The sequence below is a fragment of the Ceratotherium simum genome, chromosome 38 (assembly GCF_057802395.1).
Source record: "Ceratotherium simum simum isolate JZ-2026a chromosome 38, ASM5780239v1, whole genome shotgun sequence".
Classification (NCBI taxonomy): domain Eukaryota; kingdom Metazoa; phylum Chordata; class Mammalia; order Perissodactyla; family Rhinocerotidae; genus Ceratotherium; species Ceratotherium simum.
The window spans coordinates 22,083,939-22,108,190 of NC_141937.1; the positions used below are offsets into that span (position 1 = coordinate 22,083,939).

The following is a 24,252-nucleotide window of genomic DNA, read 5'->3' on the forward strand; positions in this document are numbered from 1 at the left end:
ACGTATGAGTGGAATCCTGTGGTGTTTGTCTTTCTCTGTCTGGCTTATTTCACTTAGCACTATACCCTCAAGGTCCATCCATGTTGATTTTCCCCCTCCCTATTTATCCACCTCTCACAAGCAATAAGTGAGAACTCCTTTCTATTCTGTTCTTTTCATAAAACACCAAGGCAATGGCCAATGTCTTATGCTTTCATTTCATGGCTTTGGTTATCAGTCAGAATCCCACCAGGGGGATCGCCCAGTTCACTTGTCTACACCTGTTCTCTGTGCTGTTTTGCCTATAAAACTTTTCAAGATAGTAAAAGTAAGATAAATACTGTGAAAATAAAACAGATCCTCTTTCTTTGAGAACTCCCTTATGCCTACTTTACAGTGGTTCCTGGCATTAGCTTTCATATTTTCCCAAAAAAGTAATTTTAGAATCATCTTAGAGAAATAATGGAGCTCCCTTTTACCTGATAGATTTCATTCCTTTTTTTTGGTGAGGAAGATCAGCCCTGAACTAACATCCGATGCCAATCCTCCTCTTTTTCGCTGAGGAAGATTGGCCCTGGGCTAACATCCGTGCCCATCTTTCTCCACTTTATATGGGACACTGCCGCAGCATGGCTTGACAAGCAGTGCATCTGCGCGCGCCTGGGATCCGAACCTGTGAACCCCAGGCGGCCTCAGCGGAGTGCGCCCACTTAACTGCTGCACAACCGGGCCAGCCCCGTCATTCCATTCTTTAGGCCAGGTATTTCATCCTTCTTATCTTGGATGCTTGGATCCTTGTGTATCTTTTCTCTTAAGACTGTCTTCTCGGATGTTTATCCTCTGTATGTACTTTAGTGGCTCTCGCTGCTGTGTGGAGAAAGTGCAGGCTTCTCATCTTGAACTTGGAAGCTTTTTCACAGTGTTCTCCAGATGGCTGCCTTTCTCATCCCTCGTACATGTTGCTCAAAAAAAGTTTTCTTCACTCATTTCATACAAAGTTGATTACAATTTTCTTTGCTTTCTTTACCGTCCCAGTTTCTGATTCTTACTCAGAATGCTATCTTCTACTGGAAGTAGTTTTGCTTTCTTTTTCCATCTTTTTTTTCCCATCGTCGAGGCATTCTTTTTCCATCATTTAAAAGTTTAAAAAATTCCATTTCATCGTAGAAAGACTTCACCCATCCACCCACCTATCTATCCCTCTATGCATGCACCACCCGTTTGATGACTGTCTACTGAGTGCCGACTAATGCAAGGCACATGCAGCCACATGTGAGTAGTTGTGAAGGATTATAAGACAGATACACTCAATAGATACAGTTTCTGTCTCAGGGTCCAAACGTATATAGTAGAAAAAAGTAGACAGGCAATTATTAAACAGTGCTGTGATGGGGACAGTACAGGAGGCTATGTTAGGGACCCTGAAGGATCTGGGAAGGCTTCTTGGAGATTGTGAAGTTAGCCAGGTGAAGAAATAGAGAGAACACAACATAGCATAAGGTCATAGATAAGAGAGAGTGCAATGCTTCTGAAGAAATGAAAATATCCCAGTAGAACTTGAACTCATAGCAGAGAGATGAAACTAGAAAGGTCTAAAAGTACCATGTCAGAAAGACCTTGTGTATGATGTTAAGCAGTTTGTATTTTACTCTGAGAGCAATAAGGAGCCATTGCAGTATTTTGACAAGGAAAGACAGTTTGCTGATTGTAGAATGGATTGTAGAGGACAGGACTGAGAGCGAGGAGACCAGTCTGTGCCTGTCACATGATGATAACTTGTGTAGGGAAGTGGAGACTAAGGGGAAAATTTGAGAATTAAGTGGCTGAATCAGTAAAATGTGGTGATTGATGAGATATTGGAGTAAGGAAGAAGGAGGAGAAAAAACCAACCCCCAAGTCTTTGGCTTGGGGACGTAGGTAGGCGATGGTACCATTGCCAGGGATAGAGAACGTAGGTGGTGAGATGAGTTTGTGGGGGAAGATAGCAAGGCCAGGTGGAATATTAGAGATAGCAAACTGATATGTTTCTAGTTCAAATCCAAACCAAGGATGAGGTGAGCCTTGGACTTTGAGTCTCTTTCTCTCTGAAGTCCATAGCCCTTCACGATTCCACGCTGCCCGCCATGAGCTGGCTGCATCAGAGAGCAGGTGGTGGCTTCGCGAATCCTACCTGAGTGTGATCTCCTTTTTTTTTACAGATCTTTCCTATTTAATCCATAGCTATGCTGCTTAGATTAATTTGAAATTTATGTTCTGTTATGATAATGATCTTTACTAAATTTTATATTTATATTCTCAAAGTCTTGAGATTTTTGGAGCAGCTTTTCCATCCATTATTGCAGCGTCCAGAAGGTGGAATTTGTGTTTGTTATTTAGTTATTGCACATTTTTACAAACGATAGTGAAGATTGTCTTAGTATCTTCTCATGGTGTTTTGTTTGAATTGCTCTTATTTTTGTCGCTCTCAATAGAATGTTGCTTTCCTGTGGGCAGTCAGCAATATTAACTGAATTTGCAAAATAATTTTCATGGAAGAAACAAATATAAACATATTTAGGGGTTAATGATGTCAGGGACCATTTTATTATTTTAAAATAAATAACGTTGGGGCCAGCCCGGTGGCACAAGCGGTTACATGCACGCGCTCTGCTGCGGTGGCCCGGGGTTCATCGGTTCGGATCCCGGGCATGCACTGATGCACCGCTTGTCAAGCCATGCTGTGGTGGTGTCCCATATAAAGTAGAGGAACATGGGCACGGATGTTAGCCCAGGGCCAGTCTTTCTCAGCAAAGAAAGAGGAAGATTGGCAGATGTTAGCACAGGGCTGATCTTCCTCACACACACACACACAAAGAATGTTTATATTTATGGTATAAAATTTTATTAATATTATTAAAATCTCAGAGATCTCTTCTAAATATCTCCTAGTGCCACCATTCTAAGCAAAAAGGCAGAAGAAAATTCTTTAGGATCCTAATCCAACAAAACTTTTCCTTTTTATACTTATTTTATGTGTTTTGAATGTGACAAGCACTGGAGTTTTACTTCATCTCATTTCTAAAGGAGTTAGGTTTAAAGAGAAATCTCCATAGTCCTCTGTCTCTTCAGCTAACCTGGGTTTGCAGGTACTTCCATGCTGTGCCGTGTTCAGGTCAAAGGGACACTTAGGATCAGTCATCACACAGAGTGTGTGAGACTGCTAGGGCTGCCATGACAGAAGACCGCAGACAGAGTAGTGTAAACAACGTATTTATTTTCTCTCAGTCCCGGAGGCTGGCAGTCCAAGATCAAGGTGCCAGCAGGATTAGTGTCTGGTGAGGCCTCTCTTACTAGCTTGCAGACAGCCACCTTCTCACTGTGTCCTTACATGGCCTTTCCTCTGTGCTCACTCAGGCTGAGAGCGAGCAAGATCTCTGGTGTCTCTTCCTTTTCTTATTAGGTCACCAGTCCTATCAGGCCCCCACCCATATGGCCTCATTTAACCTTAATTCTCTCCCTAAAGGGCCTGTCTCCAAATACCATCACATTGGGGGTTAGAGCTTCAACCTATGAATTTTGGGGAGACAGAGTTCAGTCCATAACACAGAGATAATAGAGTGCAAGGAAATTTCGAAGTGTTTTGACCCTTTGGGTTTTGTTCTAGCTGAGAACTAAGTTCCCTAGAAGTAAAACACCATATTTTTTCCCTAAGAGAATAGAGTAATTAATCATATTTTACATTTCATGGTATTTGAAATGTTAAGTGTTTCAATTTGGGTGGGCGAACATGCCTGCAGCTAATCCATCTTGATTTTCCAAGCCAGAGAAGACTGCCTTTTCAGTTAAAAAGCTGCCTAGTGTGCGTGCATGTGTGTGTGTGTGTGTGTGTGCATGTGTGTATGAGTGAGAGGGGGCAAGGATGGTGCTGTGTACAGATTGCTTTGCTCTTGGAATGATGCATGTTTCTCTAAGAGGAATTATTTTTTATTTTTTTTAATTTTTTTTTTTTAAAGATTTTATTTATTTATTTTTTCCCCCAAAGCCCCAGCGGATAGTTGTATGTCATAGCTGCACATCCTTCTAGTTGCTGTATGTGGGACACGGCCTCACCATGGCCAGAGAAGCGGTGCGTCGGTGCACGCCCGGGATCCGAACCCGGGCCGCCAGCAGCGGAGCGCGTGCACTTAACCGCTAAGCCACCGGGCCGGCCCTCTAAGAGGAATTATTAACTGTAATCCACTACAAAAGCTGGTCTTGTAGAGCAGTGATCTATTAGATAGTCCTAGAAAGTTTGGAAAACCTGTTTTATTTTGTTTGTTGTCCTCTAGTTATTTTGATAGATCTGTGGAAGAATGGAGACAGTTCCATTGTGACCTTAATGACTTCACACAATGGATAAGGGAAGCTAAGGAATTACTGGCTGATACCTTTGCTCCAGATGGTGGCCTGGACTTAGAGAAAGCCAGGATCCATCAGCAGGTGAGTGCCTTCTGTCCGAGGATGGGGGATCTGCTAAAAAGGTGGCATATTTATTTAGTTTGTGGCATTTAAGACAGATTTTGGAAGTAAGGGCTAACTATATTAATTTTTCAGGCATATAATAGACAATTTGTAATTTTTGTTTCTGTTCTAGTTTCCAGTTTCAAAGATTTGAGAAAAACTGGTTATTTACAATTTTTAATCAGGATTTTAAAGAAATTGAAATAAAAAATACTCTTTAATGGTTAATGTGAAAATCAATTTTATTTTCTAAAATTTTATATTCAGAATAACATTTGTAAAGTTTTGTACCCAAGACTATATCGAGGACAGAAAGGTATATGTGTACCTTTCTGTTTTCTGTACTTACACACTTAGGGGTCTTATTTCTTTTTGTATCATTGATAATTATCGTAAAAGTAAATTATTCTTGAGCTATATCAGGGCAGCTGCTTATGTAAGTCTAACTCAGTCTTGGGAAAATATAACACAATAGCTAAATCAGTTCTGTTGATAACAGTAGGTCTTTAAAATTAATGGTTGAAAGCAAACAAAATTTCAACTTACCATTGTCAAATATATTTCCTCTTCCATTAAGTTTTTAAAATATGTTTTATAGAGAGGGTTCACGAGGAGTTAGAGAATGCTTTTATTTTTCTCATAAACGTGTTAATGCATTTTTCTTATTTTTGGAGTTATAGATAAGTGCTTAAGTTTGACTTTAAAATATCCTTTTAACCCATTGCTTAAAAACTTGCAGACCAGTGAAGCAATGTCTCAATAAAATGCACGTTGAGGTTTACTTATATATGGTAGGATGTAAGGGTATATGGGGGTATATGGGTTTTTTTTTTTAAGAGATTCTTTCAGGCACGTGTTTGGAAGATAAGCAATCCTCTTTAATCAAACATGATTGATACTTATGCTTCAATATAAACAACTGTTATTTATTTTGTTATTCGGCTGTCCTGTTTCACTGTATTTTGCTTGATGACATTCATGAGAGTGGGTTAGATTTCAAAAGAGTTTTCATTTAGTGTATTCAGTGAAATGTAATGAAAGTGTTTAAAAATGCCTTTTTCATGAGTATAAAATATTCTTCCAGGACTTGGTTTCTCTGACACTTAAATTGACTCCGCAGAGCCCGGGTGGGTTCGTTGCATCAGAACAGTTTCATTTGGTGGTAGAATTAATCTTGGGTTCTTCTCTGTGACAGGAACTAGAAGAGGGGATCAGTAGCCACCAGCCCAGATTTGTAGCACTAAACAGAACTGGGGATGGGTTTGTACAGAAACTCTCCCCCACGGATGGAAGCTTCTTGAAAGACAGGCTGGCGGATTTAAACCAGCGCTGGAGTGAGATCATTGCAGAAGTGAAGGATCGGCGGCCAAGGTGATCTAGCCACGATAACTTGAGTGCATAGGCGTGAAGATAGTTGGGGCAGAGCCTTTTAAGATATGATCAGATGAGTTCAAAGTTCTTTTATTGTCTGCTGTCACAATAGGAGTTTTACTGACATTTAAGACCTCCACCGTCCATGTCCTGTATTTTTAGAACACTGTCTCTTACTATATTTTTAGGCTGTCCATAAAGTCTCACTTTTCTACTCAGATATCATATATTTGAAAAAATGCCTTTATTTCTCTTATTTCTGACTGTTTATTATGATGTGGTGACTGTGGCCTGAACTTGAGGTAGTTGAAAGAACACTCTGGACTTCCGATGTGAAGATCTGGTTCAGGGTCAGGCCTCTGGCTCATTTCCTGATTGGGCCTCGGGGGTCTTCATTGGTAATCCCTCTCACTTGGTGGTTTTTAGTGTCAAAGGGTGTGCTATACCCATATATGTCAGTACTTTCTTCTTCTATGTAATACAGTAAATATAATGTATTATGGTTGGTTTTTGTGTCAAATTATGGTACAGTGCCCCAGATTTTATTAGGGTGTCTTCTGGTTGCAAACATATTTACCAGTGAATATTACTCAACATTATACATATTATTTTACATATCACTTTAAAACTATTTGAAGTTATTTTTTTGAGATGGTCAATACTTAATGGATGATTTCTGCTTTGCTTAATACATTCCATCTCGTTAATAACCTTTTTTTTGCATAATGATAGTTTGGGATTAAAAAGTCCTAGATATTTTTTTTTTCTGCTAATTTTAACTCCGTAGTTGATGTATTGCTTTAGAGATAAGCTGTTGTTTTGTTAAAGGCCAATCTAATACTTTTTCAAGTCTCATATTATAGTATAACATAAAATATTCAAGTATGAATAATTGGCCTATGGCTGCTTTTTGTAAAATAACATCATCTCTTATTTCGTGTGTTTTGGTAAGAGGCAAGTAATCGTTTGTGTGTTTTGGTTGAGAGATTGCCACATGGCAGAGACAGGGTTTGGCACCTGGCACACTTTGGCTCATTTAATCCTCACAGCCATACCCTCTGAGGGGCCCATTGTACATCTTTGGAAACTGAGGCTCAGAGAGAAGGGGTTCAGTAACTTGTCCAGGGTCTCATAGAAACTTAGCGATGGTCTATCTTATGCCCTCCAATCCTGTGGTGTCAAACTTGGGAAGCCCACGGAGCTCTCTGGCCAAGTTTTCTTCTCTGCAAATAAGAACTGTGACATCTTTTCAGAGGAGTTGTCATGAGGATTAAATGAGACAGCGTTTGTAAAAGCATATGCCCTATTTGTAGTAAACACTCAAAATATCTATTTCTTCATAATAGTAAGTTGACCTGGAACTTATTCTCCAAGCATGTTATTGTTGAATTTTTCCAATGATTGGTTGATTGATTTGACCACTATTTATTGAGGCTTGTGTTTATCCCTGGGGATACAAATATGACTAAGGAACTCAGAGACTAAGAAGAAAATATTTAAAGGAAAAAATGATATGGCATGATTAAAGAACACATTGTTAAGAAGACACAGAGGTGGGGTGATGGGTCATGGTATTTAGGCATACCAGTGGGGGGGATCCTGAAGCTGAGTTTTGAAGCATTTATAGCAATTTCCCATAAATTCTTTCTAGGGAGGGTCTTCTGGGGAAAAGAAGTAGAACAGACAAAGGTGGGAGGCATGAAATAGTGTGGGAGGCGAGAGATCTACAAAGGTTAGATGGAGATGAAGGTTCAAGGGTCCAGGGCAGGGCTGGAAGCTGTGTCCCGTAGGATCTTGCATGCATGCTAATGAGTTTGCAAGGAGAGTCCTTCTAGCTTGAAAATGATCTATCTCCCAGGTCTTCTTAAGGAAAAAGATGTACCTGCTGGCATGGTGTTAGCAATAAATGCAGGGAGTCCCCTAAAGATTGTCAGATGGATCTCTGTGGAGTATGGTAATTATTGCTCCAAGACCTAACAAGGTGAAGCCAATACATACTGTACTCATTTTTCAGAAGAGAAAAGAATATGAATTTCTTCTCCAACATCTTGTATTTTAACTAAAGCAATATTTATTTTCATAAATTCCTGTTTTTTTTTAACTTCACTTCAGGTTGTAACTTATCTTAAATTGGGGCCACCTTGCAACCTTAAGACCTTATGTGTGTACTGTTATTAGAGTCATTGAGAGATAGCCCACAGTTCAATTTGTTTCTGGATTGAGCACCTGTAGTTAAATATTTGCACAATTCAGTAACTTATGGTGTTATTCCTTAATGAGCAGTTGTTATCAACTGTTTGAACATGAATTTATAACTTGTTTTTACGCCTAGGGATAACATTTAAAATGTAGATTATATTTAGTTTGCAGATGAAAATTTTGTGTCACTCACATGTCTTATTGAAATTACTTGATAATGTTAGTTTCCCTCATAGATCTATTTTCTAAATACTAAATTAGTCATGATTGTGAAACACTGGTAATTTAAATTCCAATTGTTTTTTTTTTGAAACACAAGGTCTATAATAGTATTTTAGGTGTTTCCAGAATTGTTATTTAAGTTAAATTCTCTTTGATACAAAGGGTAAATTACCTGTTTTGGTGTTGGTCATCTTAACAAGTAGTACTGTTGCTTGATTTATTTTTTTTAATCTTGAAGCAGAGTTCTATCCTGATGGATACATAAAAATAAAAACTTGTGATTTTGGGGTGATTTTCATTAGTTTCTTAAACATTAAATACTCTCCCTCAAATATTTTTGACTATTAAATATATAAGTATTTATTGAGCATTTATGTGTATATATATATTGAATCATTATGTTAGGTCTTTTTGTGATTAAAAAGAAAAAGTCACAGCCATAAAAAATGTAAATTCTTAGTAAGGATGACACAATATAATTCATTAAAAAATTGCATTCTATTTTAAAACCAGCAGCTAATAGCAGCAGCTGTAAAAATAATGATACCACCACCAAGCTGTAAATAGCTTTCAAACCCTTTCTTAAAAATACATAATCTTGTTTGTCATATGAGTTCTAATCATATTCTCATCTTCTGACAGATGGTTTATATATTTATAAATGTTATTCTTATAACATTTAAAAGATCTAATTAAGGCAGTTCCTTTTTTATATTCATATGACTCTTTGTTTCCTGATATCCTTGGAAATTTTTGCTTTGATTTTTCTAGATCTCTTTTTATAACTTGGTGCTCTATTCAAACATAATACTTATTTTAATGAACTCACCAAATTTTCATTTTTTCTTGACTTTCCTAATACTTGTAAAAATTTCCCATTGTCTGTCTCTTGCCTTGTTCTTATTCTTTCTTTCCTATGAATAAAGTAGAGTAATAGTTGCCACCTAATGTGAATAATGTCACATAATGATGCCTTTCTATTTCCATGGATTCAAAGAGAATTATGTGTTTTTCCTTATTATTTTAGATAAAGACATTTTTCATGTTTTTTTTTTTAACTTCCATTATGTTGTACAGTAGTATCTAGCTTTAAAAAAAAGTCCTTTGTATTAGATTTCTATGTAATTTTTTATGATGAGGGAAGATAACATTCTTTAGTTTCAATGCTTTTGAATTTAATCTGAATTTAAAAGAAGGAAGAATTCTTATTCTTATTTTATCAGATAATCTCTGGTATGGCAGAATATATACATTACTATTAACATTCATTTGAAAATACATATTAAAATAATTATTAGGAATTTTTTTGTGTAGAGTGTTTAGTCAGGGTATTCAAAGCAAATATATAATGTTCTGCTTAATTGGATAATTTTTTTCAATATTTTTCAATAATCTACTCTTTTAGACTAAAAGGAGAAAGTAGGCAGATGATGGAGTATAGAAAAAGACTGGATGAGATTATCTGTTGGTTAACAAAGGCCGAGGATGCTGTGCAAAAGAGATCAACCACCGAGCTGGAAGAAAATCTGCAAGAATTAACAGTAAGTGGCTTATTTGTCTCTACATTTGCCGTGCTTTTTGGTGCATGAACATTTACGCGAAAAATAAGATATTGCATGACTGAAGAAGAAAAGGGAAGAAACTTTGTACTTTGTGGTAAATGTGGTAAACTTTAAAGAGGAATATCTTTTTTTTTTTTTTTAAAGAATAGCCATAATTTTGTTCTTGCAGAGGTAAAGCTTCACTCACACAAAAGTGATAAATCATGTAGTCTCAGTATTAGACTGAAGGTTTTTAGGATATTTTAAACAGACTTCATCATTTTAGAATATAATACTGCTGTGAAGTATAGTTTTTTGCCTTTAGATTTAGAAGATAATCACTGATTACTATATAAAATTGAGTTTTACAAGAAAACCCTAAGCAACTTGAGAGTAACTCACTGCAACTTACTCTAGGCTTAGCAACATGATTGTATCAATCGAATTTTCTTTGTTGATGTGCAACCAACAAGAATTGTTTATAGTTGCATATGTTTACATATATAAAAATACATAGTGATATATAGACATGTAAATATACCCAAATATCCATGCATTTTTATATCCATAAATTTTATATTTTTTTTTTGTTGAGAATTAAAATACTTCCTGCAGAACAATAATGTTCTCACATTTTTATTAAAAAAAGAGAACCTGTATGTGAGTGTGGATACACATACATGTCTGCATCAAAGTATGCCTAAAAGGATACCTACTGATTTGATGAGAGATTTTGTCTAAAGGAGTAAGATTGAGGCCTTTTGGGAAAGAAACTTCTTTAATGATGAAAAATATGTGGCAAAAAATTATTAAGTTTTCTTTCCAAAATGTGACAAATATCTAACAAACTTGTTCTTGTTTTATCTAAAAATTTCAGTAATTTCCTTGGAACATCCCTTTTGTAAGCAATTTGGTGGCAGTCACAAAGGGTGGGACAGTATTTTAGGGTAGATAGAGATAAGGGAGAGAGAGATGCATAAAATGCTCGTGTTGTTTCTTTTTCTGCCTTTCTTTAGAACAGATATCCTTTTCATTATCTAAGAACAGAATGTTAAGTTATCAATAGAGATATGATACAATATGATCATGTTAAGAGATTGGGGGGAAGGAGAAGCGTGTGGGAACATTTATACACGTGTTCATAAATGCACACTGAAGGTCGGTATCCATTCCCATATCAGTTACAGTTTGTTGACATAAATTTAGGCTTCTTATAAGTTTATTTTCCATTTAAGAAATTAAAAGTTCACATTTGTAAGACTATTTCCCAAAGAGATTTCTGATAGAGTTCTCCAACTTTCCCCAGTATGACAACCTTCTAACCACGCCTCTCTTCTAAATCCTTTAGGACTTAACCCAGGAGATGGACGTACAAGCTGAAAAACTCAAATGGCTGAATAGAACTGAATTGGAAATGCTTTCAGATAAAAGTCTGAGTTTACACGAAAGAGAAAAAATTTCAGAAAGCTTAAGAACTGTAAATTCAACATGGAATAAGGTGTGCATTAAGAATTACGGGACACCTTTCTCATGTTCATTGATTTTGTTGTCAAACAAGTAGGATTATATAACTGTTTGTCTTTTAAGTATACCCAATATGGGCACATTTTATTAATGCTTACTAATGTTTATAATTATTATTTTTTTCCCCTGTCATAGAGAGAAGCATATGTTTTCAAAGAATGCTTTTTATTTTACATGGAGTGTTTTGGCCTAGGGGAGTTATACATTATATACTACATTAAATAATGAGTATATATTAGACTTAGGCAATAAAATGCCAATAATTATACTCTGAAAATGAAGACATTAAAATAACTTCTGATGTGGCACATGACTTTTCATATACGTAGATTTATTTTTAGTGATTTTATTCATTAAGCATGTATTTACTAGGTTCCAGGTGGGGTGTCATGGCGTGTGGCTACACATATGACTAAGATAAGGTCCTTTGCCTCATGCCATTACTTTTTTTGCAGTTGAAAGAGTTAAAGGCAGATAAAGTCATAGATTTCTATGTATTTTGGCCTGGTACATACCATAGCAGAGTGTGAGCTCTGTCTGGGACATTGAATGGATATGTCTCTGTCCCTGGTTTGGATGGAACCTATAGCAGTCATTTTCTACTCTCTGGATCCTCTTAAAATGGTGGCCACCATCCTATATTTAATGATGCAGGTGCTTTATTGATCTGGCCTCTCCGGTTGAGAATTACTGCCTTGATGAGTCACTGTTGCTGATGACTCACACATCTCTGTCTGTGGCCTGGACCTCTCTCTGTACTCTAGACTTGCATATACAGCTGTGTGCTCAGCATCTCTCCTTGGATGTCTAATAGGCATCTCAAACTAACAGACAAAATCAAGCCTCTAGTATCCACCTCTCCCTTGAGCCTTAGTGTACTTCTCCCACCTCAGTTACTGATCATTATGTTCTTATTATGGTTTAGACCGAAAACCTTGGAGCCGGTCTTATGGTATGTGAATTATATCTCAGTTAAAAAAACAACAACAACAGACCTTGGAGTCACCATCGTCAGCTTCTCCGTCAACATACGTATCTATCTGATGGGTGGGTTGATGGATGGCTAGATGGCTAGATACATGATAAAGCAAATATAGCAAAATTTTAAGAATTGTAGATGTTGGATGGCACATGGGTGTTCCCTGTACAATTTTTTCAGCTTTTCTTAGGTTCGAAATTTCATAAATTTGTCTGCTTCTCACTACCCCCATTGCCACTAACTTGTTTCAAGCCACCATCATCTCTTGCCTTGATCACTGCAAAGGCCTCCTCGCTGATCTCCCTGCTTCCTCCTTTGCCCTGTATCAATCTCTTCTCAACAAAGCAGCCAAAGTATTTGTTAAGGCATAATTCAGATCAAGTAACTCTGAGCAAAGTCCACTCATGGCTTTCCATCTCACTCAGAGGAAAGGCTCATGTCCTATCTGAGACTTATTGGGCCCCTCATTTTCTGGCTTCGCGTTTTCTCTCTGACTTATCTGCTCTTCTCTCTCCCTTACACTGCTTTCCAAACATGTTGGCCCCATGTCAAACATGCCAGACTCAGCTTGTGCATATTCACTCAGAGCACACATATTAACACAAAGGATGTCAGGGGGTGTTGTGTCGAGCAGGTGATCCTGGTCACATTGAGAGCACTCTGTTAGACAAAGCCAATGCTTCTTTTTATCACAGGACTTCACAGGGATTCCACTCTACTTAGGTGAATTATGAATGTCTAGGACCAAGCAATGCTTACTGTGCAGAGAATTTCAACCGACACACTTTGGGAAATACTAATCTGGGATATTTCATTCACTCATGCATTCATTCACACAATCGGTTTTTACTGAACCCTTGCTTTATGCCGGGCACCATTTTGAAAACTAGGCATACAGCCAAGATTATGACACTACCTCTAACTCAAAGAGCTGATTGTGGGTGAGACAAGTACACAGGCAATTATAACATAGGGGTATCTATGGGGACATAAAGGTAGGGCAACTACCTGGCTTTGGGGGCTAACCATGGAAGATTTTGTGGAGGAGATCATATCCAAGTTAATTTATAAAGGATGGATAAATATTGGTCAGATGAAGAATGGGGGATGGGGCATTGCATGGAGAAGCAGCAGCAAGTGAAAGGGTCTGGAGGAGAAGAGAATGAGCACAGTGACTTTGGGTCCTGGAAGGAGCTCAATATGAAGTGGAAGGATGAGAGATGCTTGCAGAGACCAGATCCTAGAGGCCTCACCATGCATCACTAGGAATTTGAGCTCCATCTTGAGAACAACTCACCACCTTGAGGACAGTGGGCAGCTATTGATGGGTTGTAAGCAGGAGAAAGTTACCTTTTGAAAGATCACTATAGCTGTACCATGGAGATGGATGGAGTGATCCTAAGGATGGATAGCCTTAGAATATCAGGATATCCAGTCACTCTTCTGAGCAAGCAAAGCTCACTCTCCAGATAAGGATAACTGATCTGGAAAGATCCGTGAAAATTGTAGACTGCTTTGTGAAGGGGAGACAGATGATGAATTTAGATTTGGACATTTCTGAATATCCAGTTGACAGACAGAGCTGAACTAAAGATGTGTTTTTGGGAGTCTTCAACCTCTTAAAACTGCATGTGATAAATGAAACCATTAGAAACCAGGACCCACAGAGAGAGATGAGGGTCAAGGGTAAGAAGATCAAAAAACTCACCACGTAGAGTGTTGGTATTTGATGGATGGGCTGAGGAACATGAGCTGGTGAACGACACTTAGAACATCAGTCAGAGATGCAGGAGTAAAGTCAGGATGGCAGAATATTAACAGAATTCAAGGGCGGGGAGTGACAGTGATAATTGTTGCAAAGAGCCAGGGCAGCTGAGGGCTGGACTGCATTCTTGATAGTAATGTCAGGGAATGGGGGCTTGAGCAAGACTGCACTGGACAGTAAAGGTGGAGACAGAAGCTTAGGCATTGAGGGAGACAAGAAGCAACAGAGCTATCGTTTAGAATAACATTTCCTCTTTCGAAAATAGAATCATTTGTATTTATATTCTGTTCTTCTCTTTCTGTTTGGCCTGATGCTGTAGCTATGCAGAGAAGTGCCTAGCACACTGAAGGAATGCATCCAGGAACCCTGTTCTGTTTCTCAGACAAGAATTGCTGGTAAGATACAGTACATTCCTCAACAAACATTTTTTTTTTTATAAACATAGCAACATTTTATGGTTATGAGCATCATGTATGAATTAGAAGAACTTATTTAAAAACACGGTACAATTGTGACTTATTGCTCTGCTTCGAATTATTTGAAAAGAATGTCTTCTTTGAACCCAAGACATTTGACTGCCCTGTGTGTGCATGGCATTGCATCTCATGGTAGAAAAGACTTTTTGTCTTTCCTAGGGTTAGGGTGGGACCTAGGCCTCAACAGATCCTGCTGAAGGGAGGGGGAGAGGCTGGGGGGGACATTGCGGGGTAGTTTTCTGGGGACATGAAGCTTTTCAGAAAATCTGCTATAACCCACTATGTTAGCATGTTCTGGGGATGCCTAATTGGATGCTGGTCATGACTGAAAACAAAAGGTTTAGTTATCCTTGGAACCAGGTGGGAGACGGGGATTTAGAAGCATCCCTGGGTAGCTATTTATCGACAGATACTGATCCCTTAGAGGTGGAGAAAGAAGGGTGTTTTCTCACTGTTTATTTCCTTCTCTCCTTGCTGAGATTAGAGCTCAGGCTACCGCCCCATAGCCGTGTAGCCACTGTCCTGCAAGCTCTCTGAGCCACCTGGCCCTGCTCTCCCTTTGAGTCACCTGGCGAAACCCCAAATCTGATTAACCAGCTATCCGCTTCCTCTCTGCCAGCTGCTGCTGCTGCTGCTGCTGATTCTCCCCACTCCCCCTCCCTTGCCACCCCCCCCCCCCACCTCCCCCTCCTCTGTGTCCTCCTGTTCATCTTCAGGAGTCAGAAAAAGTGATGAGTGACTAGACATTTATTTCTTTTTTTGAGATTGCAAGCTTGTTGAGGGCCATGTCCTGTTTTACTTGTATTTCCGAGTTCCTTGCACAAGCAGTGCCTGGGGCCTGATTGGTTTTGTTGATTAATATCCAAGACACTTGCATTAACATTTGGGTACTGATACTTTGCAACTCCAAGCTCAACTCTGTAACCGCAGGGAAAAGACTTGACGCATTTTACAAAAGAGCAATAGGTTACCTTGCCTTTTTTCAACATCGTGATGGCGGAGGAGCAGGGAAATTTGGAATACACGTGTAGAGCATAAAAAGCTGACAGCAAAACTACACCTTCCAGTAGGCGGGCGGTTCATTCTTAACAAGATGTTCATTCCTGGGACAGGTATGAGACTGAAGCTCATTTCAATGTGTCCTTCTCCTCCTGCACAATGTTTTAATTCAGTTTCTTCTTTTTTTACTATATTAAAAAATAAAATTGAGCCAGCCCTGATAGCCCCGTGGTTAAAGTTTGGCGCGCTCTACTTCGGTGGCCTGGGTTCGGTTCCTGGGTGTAGAACCACACCACTCGTCTGTTAGCCATGCTGTGGTGGTGGCTCATGTAGAAGAACTAGAAGGACGGGAGGGGAAAAAAAAGAGAGGAAGATTGGCAACGGATGTTAGCTCAGGGCAAATCTTTCCCAGCATAAATAAATAAATAAATAAAATTGAGCCAACCTTGGTGGCCTAGTGGTTAAAGTTCTGCACTCTCACTGCTTCGGTGGCCCAGGTTTGCTTCCCGGTCGTGGAATCATACCACCCGTCTGTCAGTTGCCATGCTGTGATGGTGGCTCACGTAGAAGAATTAGAAGGACTTACAACTAGGATATACAACCATGCTTGGGGCTTTGGGGAGAAGAAAAAAAAAAAGGAAAGATTGGCAACAGATTTCAGCTCAGGGCAAATCCTTCCCTGCAAAAAAATAAATAAATAAAATAAAATAAAATTAAGCATTTTAAAGTGAACAATTCACTGGCATTTAGGACATTTGCCATATTGTGCAACCACCACCTCTGTCTACTTCCAGAATGTTTCTATCACTCCAGAGTAAAACCTCGTGCTCGTTCAGCCTTTTCCCCCCATTCCCTTCTACCCCCAGCCCCTCGCAACCACCAATCTACGTTCTGTCTCTATAGATTTATCTACTCTGGATTCTTCCTATAAATGGAATCATGTGATGCTCCTTTCACTTAGCGTATTGTTTTCGGGGTTCATCCATGGCAACTTCCTGCTGGCTAAACTCAAAAGGGCTCTCAACACTGACAGACAGTCCTACTGCACTTCGCTCTTGAGTACTGCTTGCTACCTATCTCTCGCCTAATGACCTCATCTCATTTTTAAAAGATAAAATACTTTTTGTCTGACAAGATCGTCTTCTTTTTCCCATCACAGAGTCCATCAAACTACTTACATCTGTACCCACAAACTCTACAGGCATCCTTCCTATTCAGTGGAAGAGTTATCTCTCTTCCTTCCTGAGACCATCTCCTCCCCTTGTGCTTTGGGTCACATCTTCTCTTAGCATTTTACTTATCCTCTTTCTCTCCTCTCTACTGGACCATTCTCGTTGGCATACATTTTGATGCATGTAGCTCTAGTATATTCATTTAAAGTAAGGTATAGTATTCCATTGCATGACTATTTTTCAATCCTCAGAACTATCTTCTCTACCTATGCTTACCAGTCCCATAATTATAGACACTTTTTAACTTTAGATGATTCAGTCAGTTCTTAGTCCAATATACTTGGAGTCATCCTTGACTCTTCTCTGGATTTCAGATCCAATCCATCAGCAAGTTGTGTCAGTTCCATGCCTGTCTCAACCATGTCCCTGGTCTTGAACACCCTCATTTTTTATCTACATTGTTGGAATCTTCTCCTAACTCATCATCCTGATTTTATTTTTGCCTTTCCACTCCTCCATAGTGTGTTCTTCTGGTAGCAGCTAAGTCATGCTTTAGAAACATAAGTTTGATTGCCTCACTCCTTTGTTCACAATCTTTTAATCACTTCTATCATACGTAAGTGAGTTCCAAAGTCTTACCATGGTCCAGCAGCCCGTGCATGATCTGATGCTGCCTGTCTCTCTCATCTCATTTCCTATTACTTTTGCTTTGTTCATGCACGTCAAGCACACTCATCTTCTTGCTGTTTCTAACATGCCAAGAACACTTCCATTTATGGCCTTTGTGCTTGCTGTTTCTTTTTCTGTTCTTCCCCAAATGTCCTTCCCTCAGTTATTTGCATGTTTCACATACTCAGTTCCTCCTCAAGTGTCCTCTTCTTGGATAGGCCTTCCTTGACCCAACCACCATATCCCAAATGCATCCTGTGTCTCTCTGTGTTCTTGCTTTGGTTTTACTTCGTGATATGTATCCATCTACCCCACCAGGGTGCAAGCTACATGAGGGCAGGGCCTTGGTCTTGCACACTCCCATCTAGAGCATCTAGAACAGTGCCTTGCACATAGTAGATTCTTCATAGGTATTTGATGAATTGAAATAATGAATGAATATTTAGATTGTTTTCAATTTTTTAAAACCACAAAGAAAGCAATAGTGAGGATTAGGCAGAATGATGTAGGAGGTATTCTCTAGGGTATATAGTGGTGGAAATGCCAGATCGTAGAATGTGGGTAGCTTCTATTTCTCTAGCTCCTGTCTAGACTACTTGTTCTCGTCCACACCTCCACCAGCTGTACGTGAGGTTCTCATGGTTCTGCATTGTTACCAGCACTATGGCAGTCTAGTCTCAGGACCCCTTTACACTTTTAATAATTACTGAGGACCCCCAAAGAGCTTTCATTATGTGAGTTATGTTTATTAATATTTACCTAATTAGAAAGTAATACTGAGAAATTTTGAGAATTATTTCTTTAAAATAACAGTAATAAATCCATTCATTATATATTAATAAAAATAATATATTTTTATAAGATATTATTGTAAGAAACTAGATTTTCCAAAACAAAAAAAAATTTAGAAAGGTGGCACTGCTTTACATTTTTGAAAATATTTTAATTTATGGCTTATTAGAAGACACCTGGATTCTCATATCTGCTTCTGCATTTGTTCTCTTGTGATGTCACATGTCATGTAGCCTTGGGTGAAACACCACTCTATGTTGGATGAGCATGAAAAGGCAAATAACTTATGATGATGATGATCATAGTTCAGGCATCCACACCCCTTGGAAGGGTCCCTCGGGACCCAGAGCTCCCCAGACATCACTTTACAAACCTGTGACCTGTGGAGATAGGGTGTTTCATTTTAATTTGCATTTCCTCGATTACCTGTGTGGTTGAGCCTTTCTTTCATATGTTTATTGTCTTTCTTGTTTCCTCTTCTGTGGATTGTCTGTCGATGTTTTTGGAGTTAAAAAAAATTATTTTGGTTACTAATTCCTTGTCTGGAATGTGTGTTGCAAATACCTTCTCCCTCAATCTGTAGCCTTAAATCTTTCTTTATGGTGCTGTTTTCAGAATCCTTAAACATTAATAATCTGTTAACAGCTTCCCTTTTTTGTGATTTGTTTTGGAGCTTCTTTAGTACTCAGAAGTCATAAACATATTCTTCTGTGTTTTCAACTAACAGTTTCACAATTTTGGTTTTCATATTCAAGTCCTTAACTCACTAAGAATTAATTTTCCTAAACTGCATAGGAGGTCAAAATCTGTTCTGTCATCTTCCTGCTCCAGCCATGGGTCACCACTTTCCTCAGCATCATTCATTGACCAGTAAATTCCTCCTTATTGATTAATGCAGGCTCTGCCAAGGTCAGGTTTCTCTGCCACCTCTGCCGTGTGGCTCTCCCCTTCCAGTGATCTGTTTGAGTGTCTGGATCCATAATACATTGAGTTAATCATTCATTATTAGCTAAGTAATACAACTAAATATCTGGTAGGGCATAACCCTCTATCAAAAATAAAAATTTTTGTCTGTTCTTGGCTCTTTTCTTTTCTTTTTTTTTTTTTTTTTGTGAGGAAGATCAGCCCTGAGCTAACATCCATGCTAATCCTCCTCTTTTTGCTGAGGAAGACCGGCTCTGAGCTAACATCTATTGCCAATCCTCCTCCTTTTTTTTTCCCCAAAGCCCCAGTAGATAGTTGTATGTCACAGTTGCACATCCTTCTAGTTGCTGTACGTGGGACGCGGCCTCAGCATGGCTGGAGAAGCAGTGAGTCGGTGTGCTCCTGGGATCCGAACCCGGGCCGCCAGTAGTGGAGTGTGTGCACTTTAACCGCTAAGCCACGGGGCCGGCCCTTTTCTTTTCTATATTAATTTTGAAATCAGAAGTTTGGATATATGATTTCGTCAAGTTACATGCAAACCTATTGGGATTTGTATTAGAGTTGTTGGTGCTGAATTTACAGATGGACTCTTATTTTTTAGAAAATTATTTAAGCCTCAGCTAATATACTGTATGTTAATATGGGTTCTAGATGGATCTAATAATTAATTCAACTACCTCTTGTATCAAAACTAAAGAAAAACAGTAACCAACCTCCCATCATTAAAAACAAAACAAGACAAAAGCATACAAAAACAAAAAGCAGAGAAAATATTTATCAACTCTTTGGAGAAGACAAGAGTTTCTAACTTTAAAAGTTTGGAGAAAACAATCCCCAAGATGGATATATGGATCGATCAACCCAAATTTGTTAACATTTATATGTTAAAAAGAAAAAAAAAGCACATTAAAAAATCTTAAAATAGAAACATTGTTTTCAGCAATATGACAAGGGTTCATCTTTCCTCTATAAAGAATTAATCCAAGTTGATAAGGAAGCAGATAAAGGACACAGTTATAAATTATACCATATTTGGTTAACAAACGTGAAAAATACTACTTTCATTGGCAACCAGAAAAACATTAAATGAAGACAATGGTGAAAGGTACGTGTTTATCCATTGGGAGAGAATATTGTTGGTGTGGATGCAAGATGTTCATTAGCTCTACATGCTGCTGCTGCTGGAAGTCTAGGTTTCCAACTTTTAAGGAAAACAGTTTGGCAATAAGTTTTTCATATTTTTTCATATTTCATGACCCAGTAATTCTACTTTGGGAAATTTATATTAAGGTGGTAATCAGAAATGTGCAAAATACTCATCAGAAAAAGATATCCTTGCAAGTTCTTTTTCCTCTTTTTTTGCTTGAGAAAGATTGTTCCTGAGCTAACATCTGTGCCCATCTTCCTCTATTTTGTATATGGGTTGCTGCCACAGCATGGCTTGATGAGTGATATAGGTCCACGCCAGGGATCTGAACCCGCGCACCCAGGCTGCCAAGGCGGAGCGTGCCGAACTTAACTACTATGCCACGGGGTCAGCCCCTTGCAAGTTCTTTTTAAAGTAAAATTTTAGGAGCAATCTAAGTATCCAGCTGTAGGAAAAGGGTTAACCGGAAGTTAGTGAATATATACGTAGATTATTACGTAGGTATTCACAATGATCTTATTAAGAATGACTAATACTCATGTTATAAAGTTAAATGAAAAAGAAAAGAAAATTAGGAATAAATTGACTTTATAATTAAGGCAAACATCTTGACAAAATAAAATAACACTCCTTATTTTCCCACAGTTGGTTTATTTTTTATTTTATTTTCTTTGGTATCAGTGTTAGTTACTTCTGAGTTATTGCTGCCCTAGAATATTGTGAGACTGTGTGTTTAATCAGCTTTATGGCTCTCAAAGACGTATAGATACTACAGGAAATACCACTGCCATTTCAGTATGAAAAAATAAACACCTCTTACAATATTTTTACTTAAAGTTTACATAAATACACATACACACGTCACCATTATACCACCACAGTCAGAATACCCTGTTGATTTACTAATACTTTGCTACGTTTTTTATTTCAGCTCATCCTAGTGTCCAAAAGGTGGTGCTAGCGTCATCTGCATCTGATATTCCTGCTCAGTCTCCTCGTACTTCGGAAATTTCAATTCCTGCTGATCTGGATAAAACGATAACAGAACTAGCCGACTGGCTGGTATTGATCGACCAGATGCTGAAGTCCAACATTGTCACTGTCGGGGATGTAGAGGAGATCAATAAGACAGTTTCTCGAATGAAAGTACGTGCATGGTGTAAAGGCTTGTTATGAAGATATACCCCAACACAGAGGTAGACAAGATCTGTTTGGATCCCCTTTGTTGATCCCAAACTCTGGGAGAATGAGCTTTAAAAGATTCTTGATGTGTCAAACAGCCATCCTGGGCTAGCTCTAAAAAGTAAAGCTTTCTTGCATTTGTACTGTTGTGGTAAGATCAGGTTTACCAACTTGAGCTGTATTCTCAGTGTAGTTTTAAGACCTAAAACAGATATCATAAATCCAGCCACATCAATATCAATGTAAACTAGTGTTACATTTAATGCCTCATATCACGTGGCATAATTTCCTGAAGCGCGTTTTCAACTTATATTTCATAATGAGCTTATTTGTTTAATTGCTGCTTTAGAAGTAAGAATCTCCTGACTATAATTTTAATACTATACATATACTGTCTAATATCGATTTGTAAAGTTCTTTTTTCCGTATTCAGTGTGTGCTAGGTTCTGGGCTGTGTGTGGTATAGGGATACTGAAAAGAATATACCAGATAGAAATTGGGAGTGTACCATAAAATAATAATAGCAGCTATTGCTAACATTTATTAAGTGCTTAACATGTGCTGGATATTTTTCTAAGTATTTTTTGTGTACTATCTCATTCACTTCTTTAACGATCTTGTGAGGTAGGTAGCAATTTTATCCCCAGATTACACACATACCCAAACTGAGCAGAGCCACTGAATGCACGTAAGCAGACGAGTCGCGGCGACAAGGCAGAATCTAATAAAAGCCACAGAGCAGTACAGGTGGACCGTTTGGGGAGCCGGGATGAGGGAGGGATTACTTCTGCAATGACTGTGTAGGCTTTTGTCATCTGGACACAAAGTAAATGACATTCTTGGCATAGGGAAGAGAGTGAATGCAGACAGGAGGTGGGGAGCGTGAGTGTTGTTGGCTCAACATCTGGGCAGTAAGGAAGTGTAGTGGAAGGAAGATAGCAAAGGCAGCTCCACGTCACCTTGTGAAGGAGCACGTGGGCCACGCGAGGCCTGTTGGACTTTTAGTCTGTACGCACTTGGCAAGCATCTTTTTCCCCTTTTCTTTTTCTTTTTTAAATTGTGGCTGGAGGCTGATGATAACAACGCTCTGCTTTTGTAAGAAGACTGGGGGTCGCACAGGAGATGCTTAAAACAAGGAAAAGAGCCCTTTCTGAGCAGCTAAGGTGACTCTGTTGCAATCAGTGGAAATGAAGGGCAGAAGAAATGGAATGAGGATGAGGGTTTGGTTGATTTCATTTCAGATGTGTTGTGTTGCGAGGTTCTTACGCCATGTAGAAGGAAACGATCAGCATTCATTGAAATGTCTCTGGGATTCAGGATTAGAAGTTGTAAATAGGGCCGGCCCTGTGGCTTGGTGGTTAAGTGCGCGCGCTGCGATGCTGGTGGCCCGGGTTCGGATCCCGGGTGCGCATCGAGGCACCACTTCTCCGTTCATCCTGAGGCCGAGTCCCGCATGCAGCAACTAGAAGGATGTGCAGCTACGACATACAACTATCCACTGGGGCTTTGGGGGGAAAAAATAAAATAAATAAAATCTTTAAAAAAAAAAAAAAAAAAAAAAAAAGAAGTTGTAAATAATCCATTTAGAAATAATATTTGACACTATAGGAGGCATTGAAGTCTGCAAAATTAGTGAATTCATAAAGGAGAAGAGCTGGGAATCTTTGCCATGCTGTTTGTACTTATTGGAAATTGTGTTTTCTAATCTTTATGGCTATTTATTAGTTCTGTACTTAAAACACACCATTTTCCTGATATTGTTAACTTTTCTCCCATATATATCAGTGCTAAGAGACAACGTTTCTAGAGCAGCCGCTTTTCATGTCCAAGATGATTTAATTTGCAATTACAGTCGCCCTTCAGTATCTGCAGGGGGAATTGGTTCCAGGACCCTCTGCGGATGCCAAAATTCACGGATGCTCAAGTCCCTTATATAAAATGACATAGTATTTGCATATAACCTATGCACATCCTCCCGTATACTTTAAATCACCTCTCGATTACTTATAATACCTAACACAATGTAGATGCTGTGTAAGTAGTTGCTGTACTGTATTGTTTAGGGAATGACAAGAAAAGAAAGTCTGTTCATGTTCAGTACAGAGACAACCATTGTAGGTCTTTCCATCTGTTGTTGGTTGAATCTGAGGCTGTGGAACGTGGGGATACGGAGGGCCCACTGTACTCCCATTAGCGTTTTTCTAATACCTCACCCCATCCCTTGAGGTGGTGTTAATTCGTGTTCATATCTGATGTAGGATAGATATGCCAAGCATCAGCAGCAGGAATCACTGCTAATGTTTTTGGATCATTTTTTAGTTTTCGGATGGATTTGCTTCATTTAATGGCCTCAGACTTGATACAGCTGAGCTGTATTTTATGATTTCTTTTTGTGAACACAGAAACACAGAGAGGTAAAGGGCCTTGCTTAGTGACCCAGGCAGTAAGTGGGAGAGCTGAGATTTGAACCCAGGACCTCTGACTCCAAATCCTGCACTTTCTCTGCTGCATTGTGATGCCTCACGGTTCCTTGTAGGAGGAAAACAACCGCCACTTCAATGTCAGCACGTCAGTTTGGCCTCATTAGTATTCTTATCGTGTGGCTTGTCAACTTATCTTCATCATCCTTTCTTCTGGACAGATCACAAAGGCTGACCTAGACCAGCGCCACCCTCAGCTGGATTATGTTTTTACGTTGGCGCAAAATTTGAAAAATAAAGCTTCCAGTTCAGATGTGAGAACAGCGATCACAGAAAAACGTAAGTTTTTTTGAAAAATGTGTCATGATCCACTTGCCCTGAAAATGGTAACACACACATGCACACGTTTTCA

The 24,252-nt window shown here is 38.8% G+C and overlaps 1 protein-coding gene across 7 annotated transcripts in view; it reads left to right on the forward strand.

The window, feature by feature from the left end:
• The window catches only part of UTRN (utrophin), a 504,353-nt gene that overhangs the window by 213,249 nt on the left and 266,852 nt on the right, over window positions 1-24,252 (forward strand). For all 7 annotated transcript variants that reach the window (XM_087425184.1, XM_087425188.1, XM_087425183.1 and 4 more), the window contains 7 exons: window positions 4,287-4,437; window positions 5,654-5,829; window positions 9,656-9,791; window positions 11,140-11,289; window positions 14,379-14,454; window positions 21,170-21,384; window positions 24,062-24,179. In XM_087425184.1, the coding sequence (XP_087281310.1) occupies window positions 4,287-4,437; window positions 5,654-5,829; window positions 9,656-9,791; window positions 11,140-11,289; window positions 14,379-14,454; window positions 21,170-21,384; window positions 24,062-24,179 (1,022 nt within the window). The remainder of the gene's footprint in view (window positions 1-4,286; window positions 4,438-5,653; window positions 5,830-9,655; window positions 9,792-11,139; window positions 11,290-14,378; window positions 14,455-21,169; window positions 21,385-24,061; window positions 24,180-24,252) is intronic.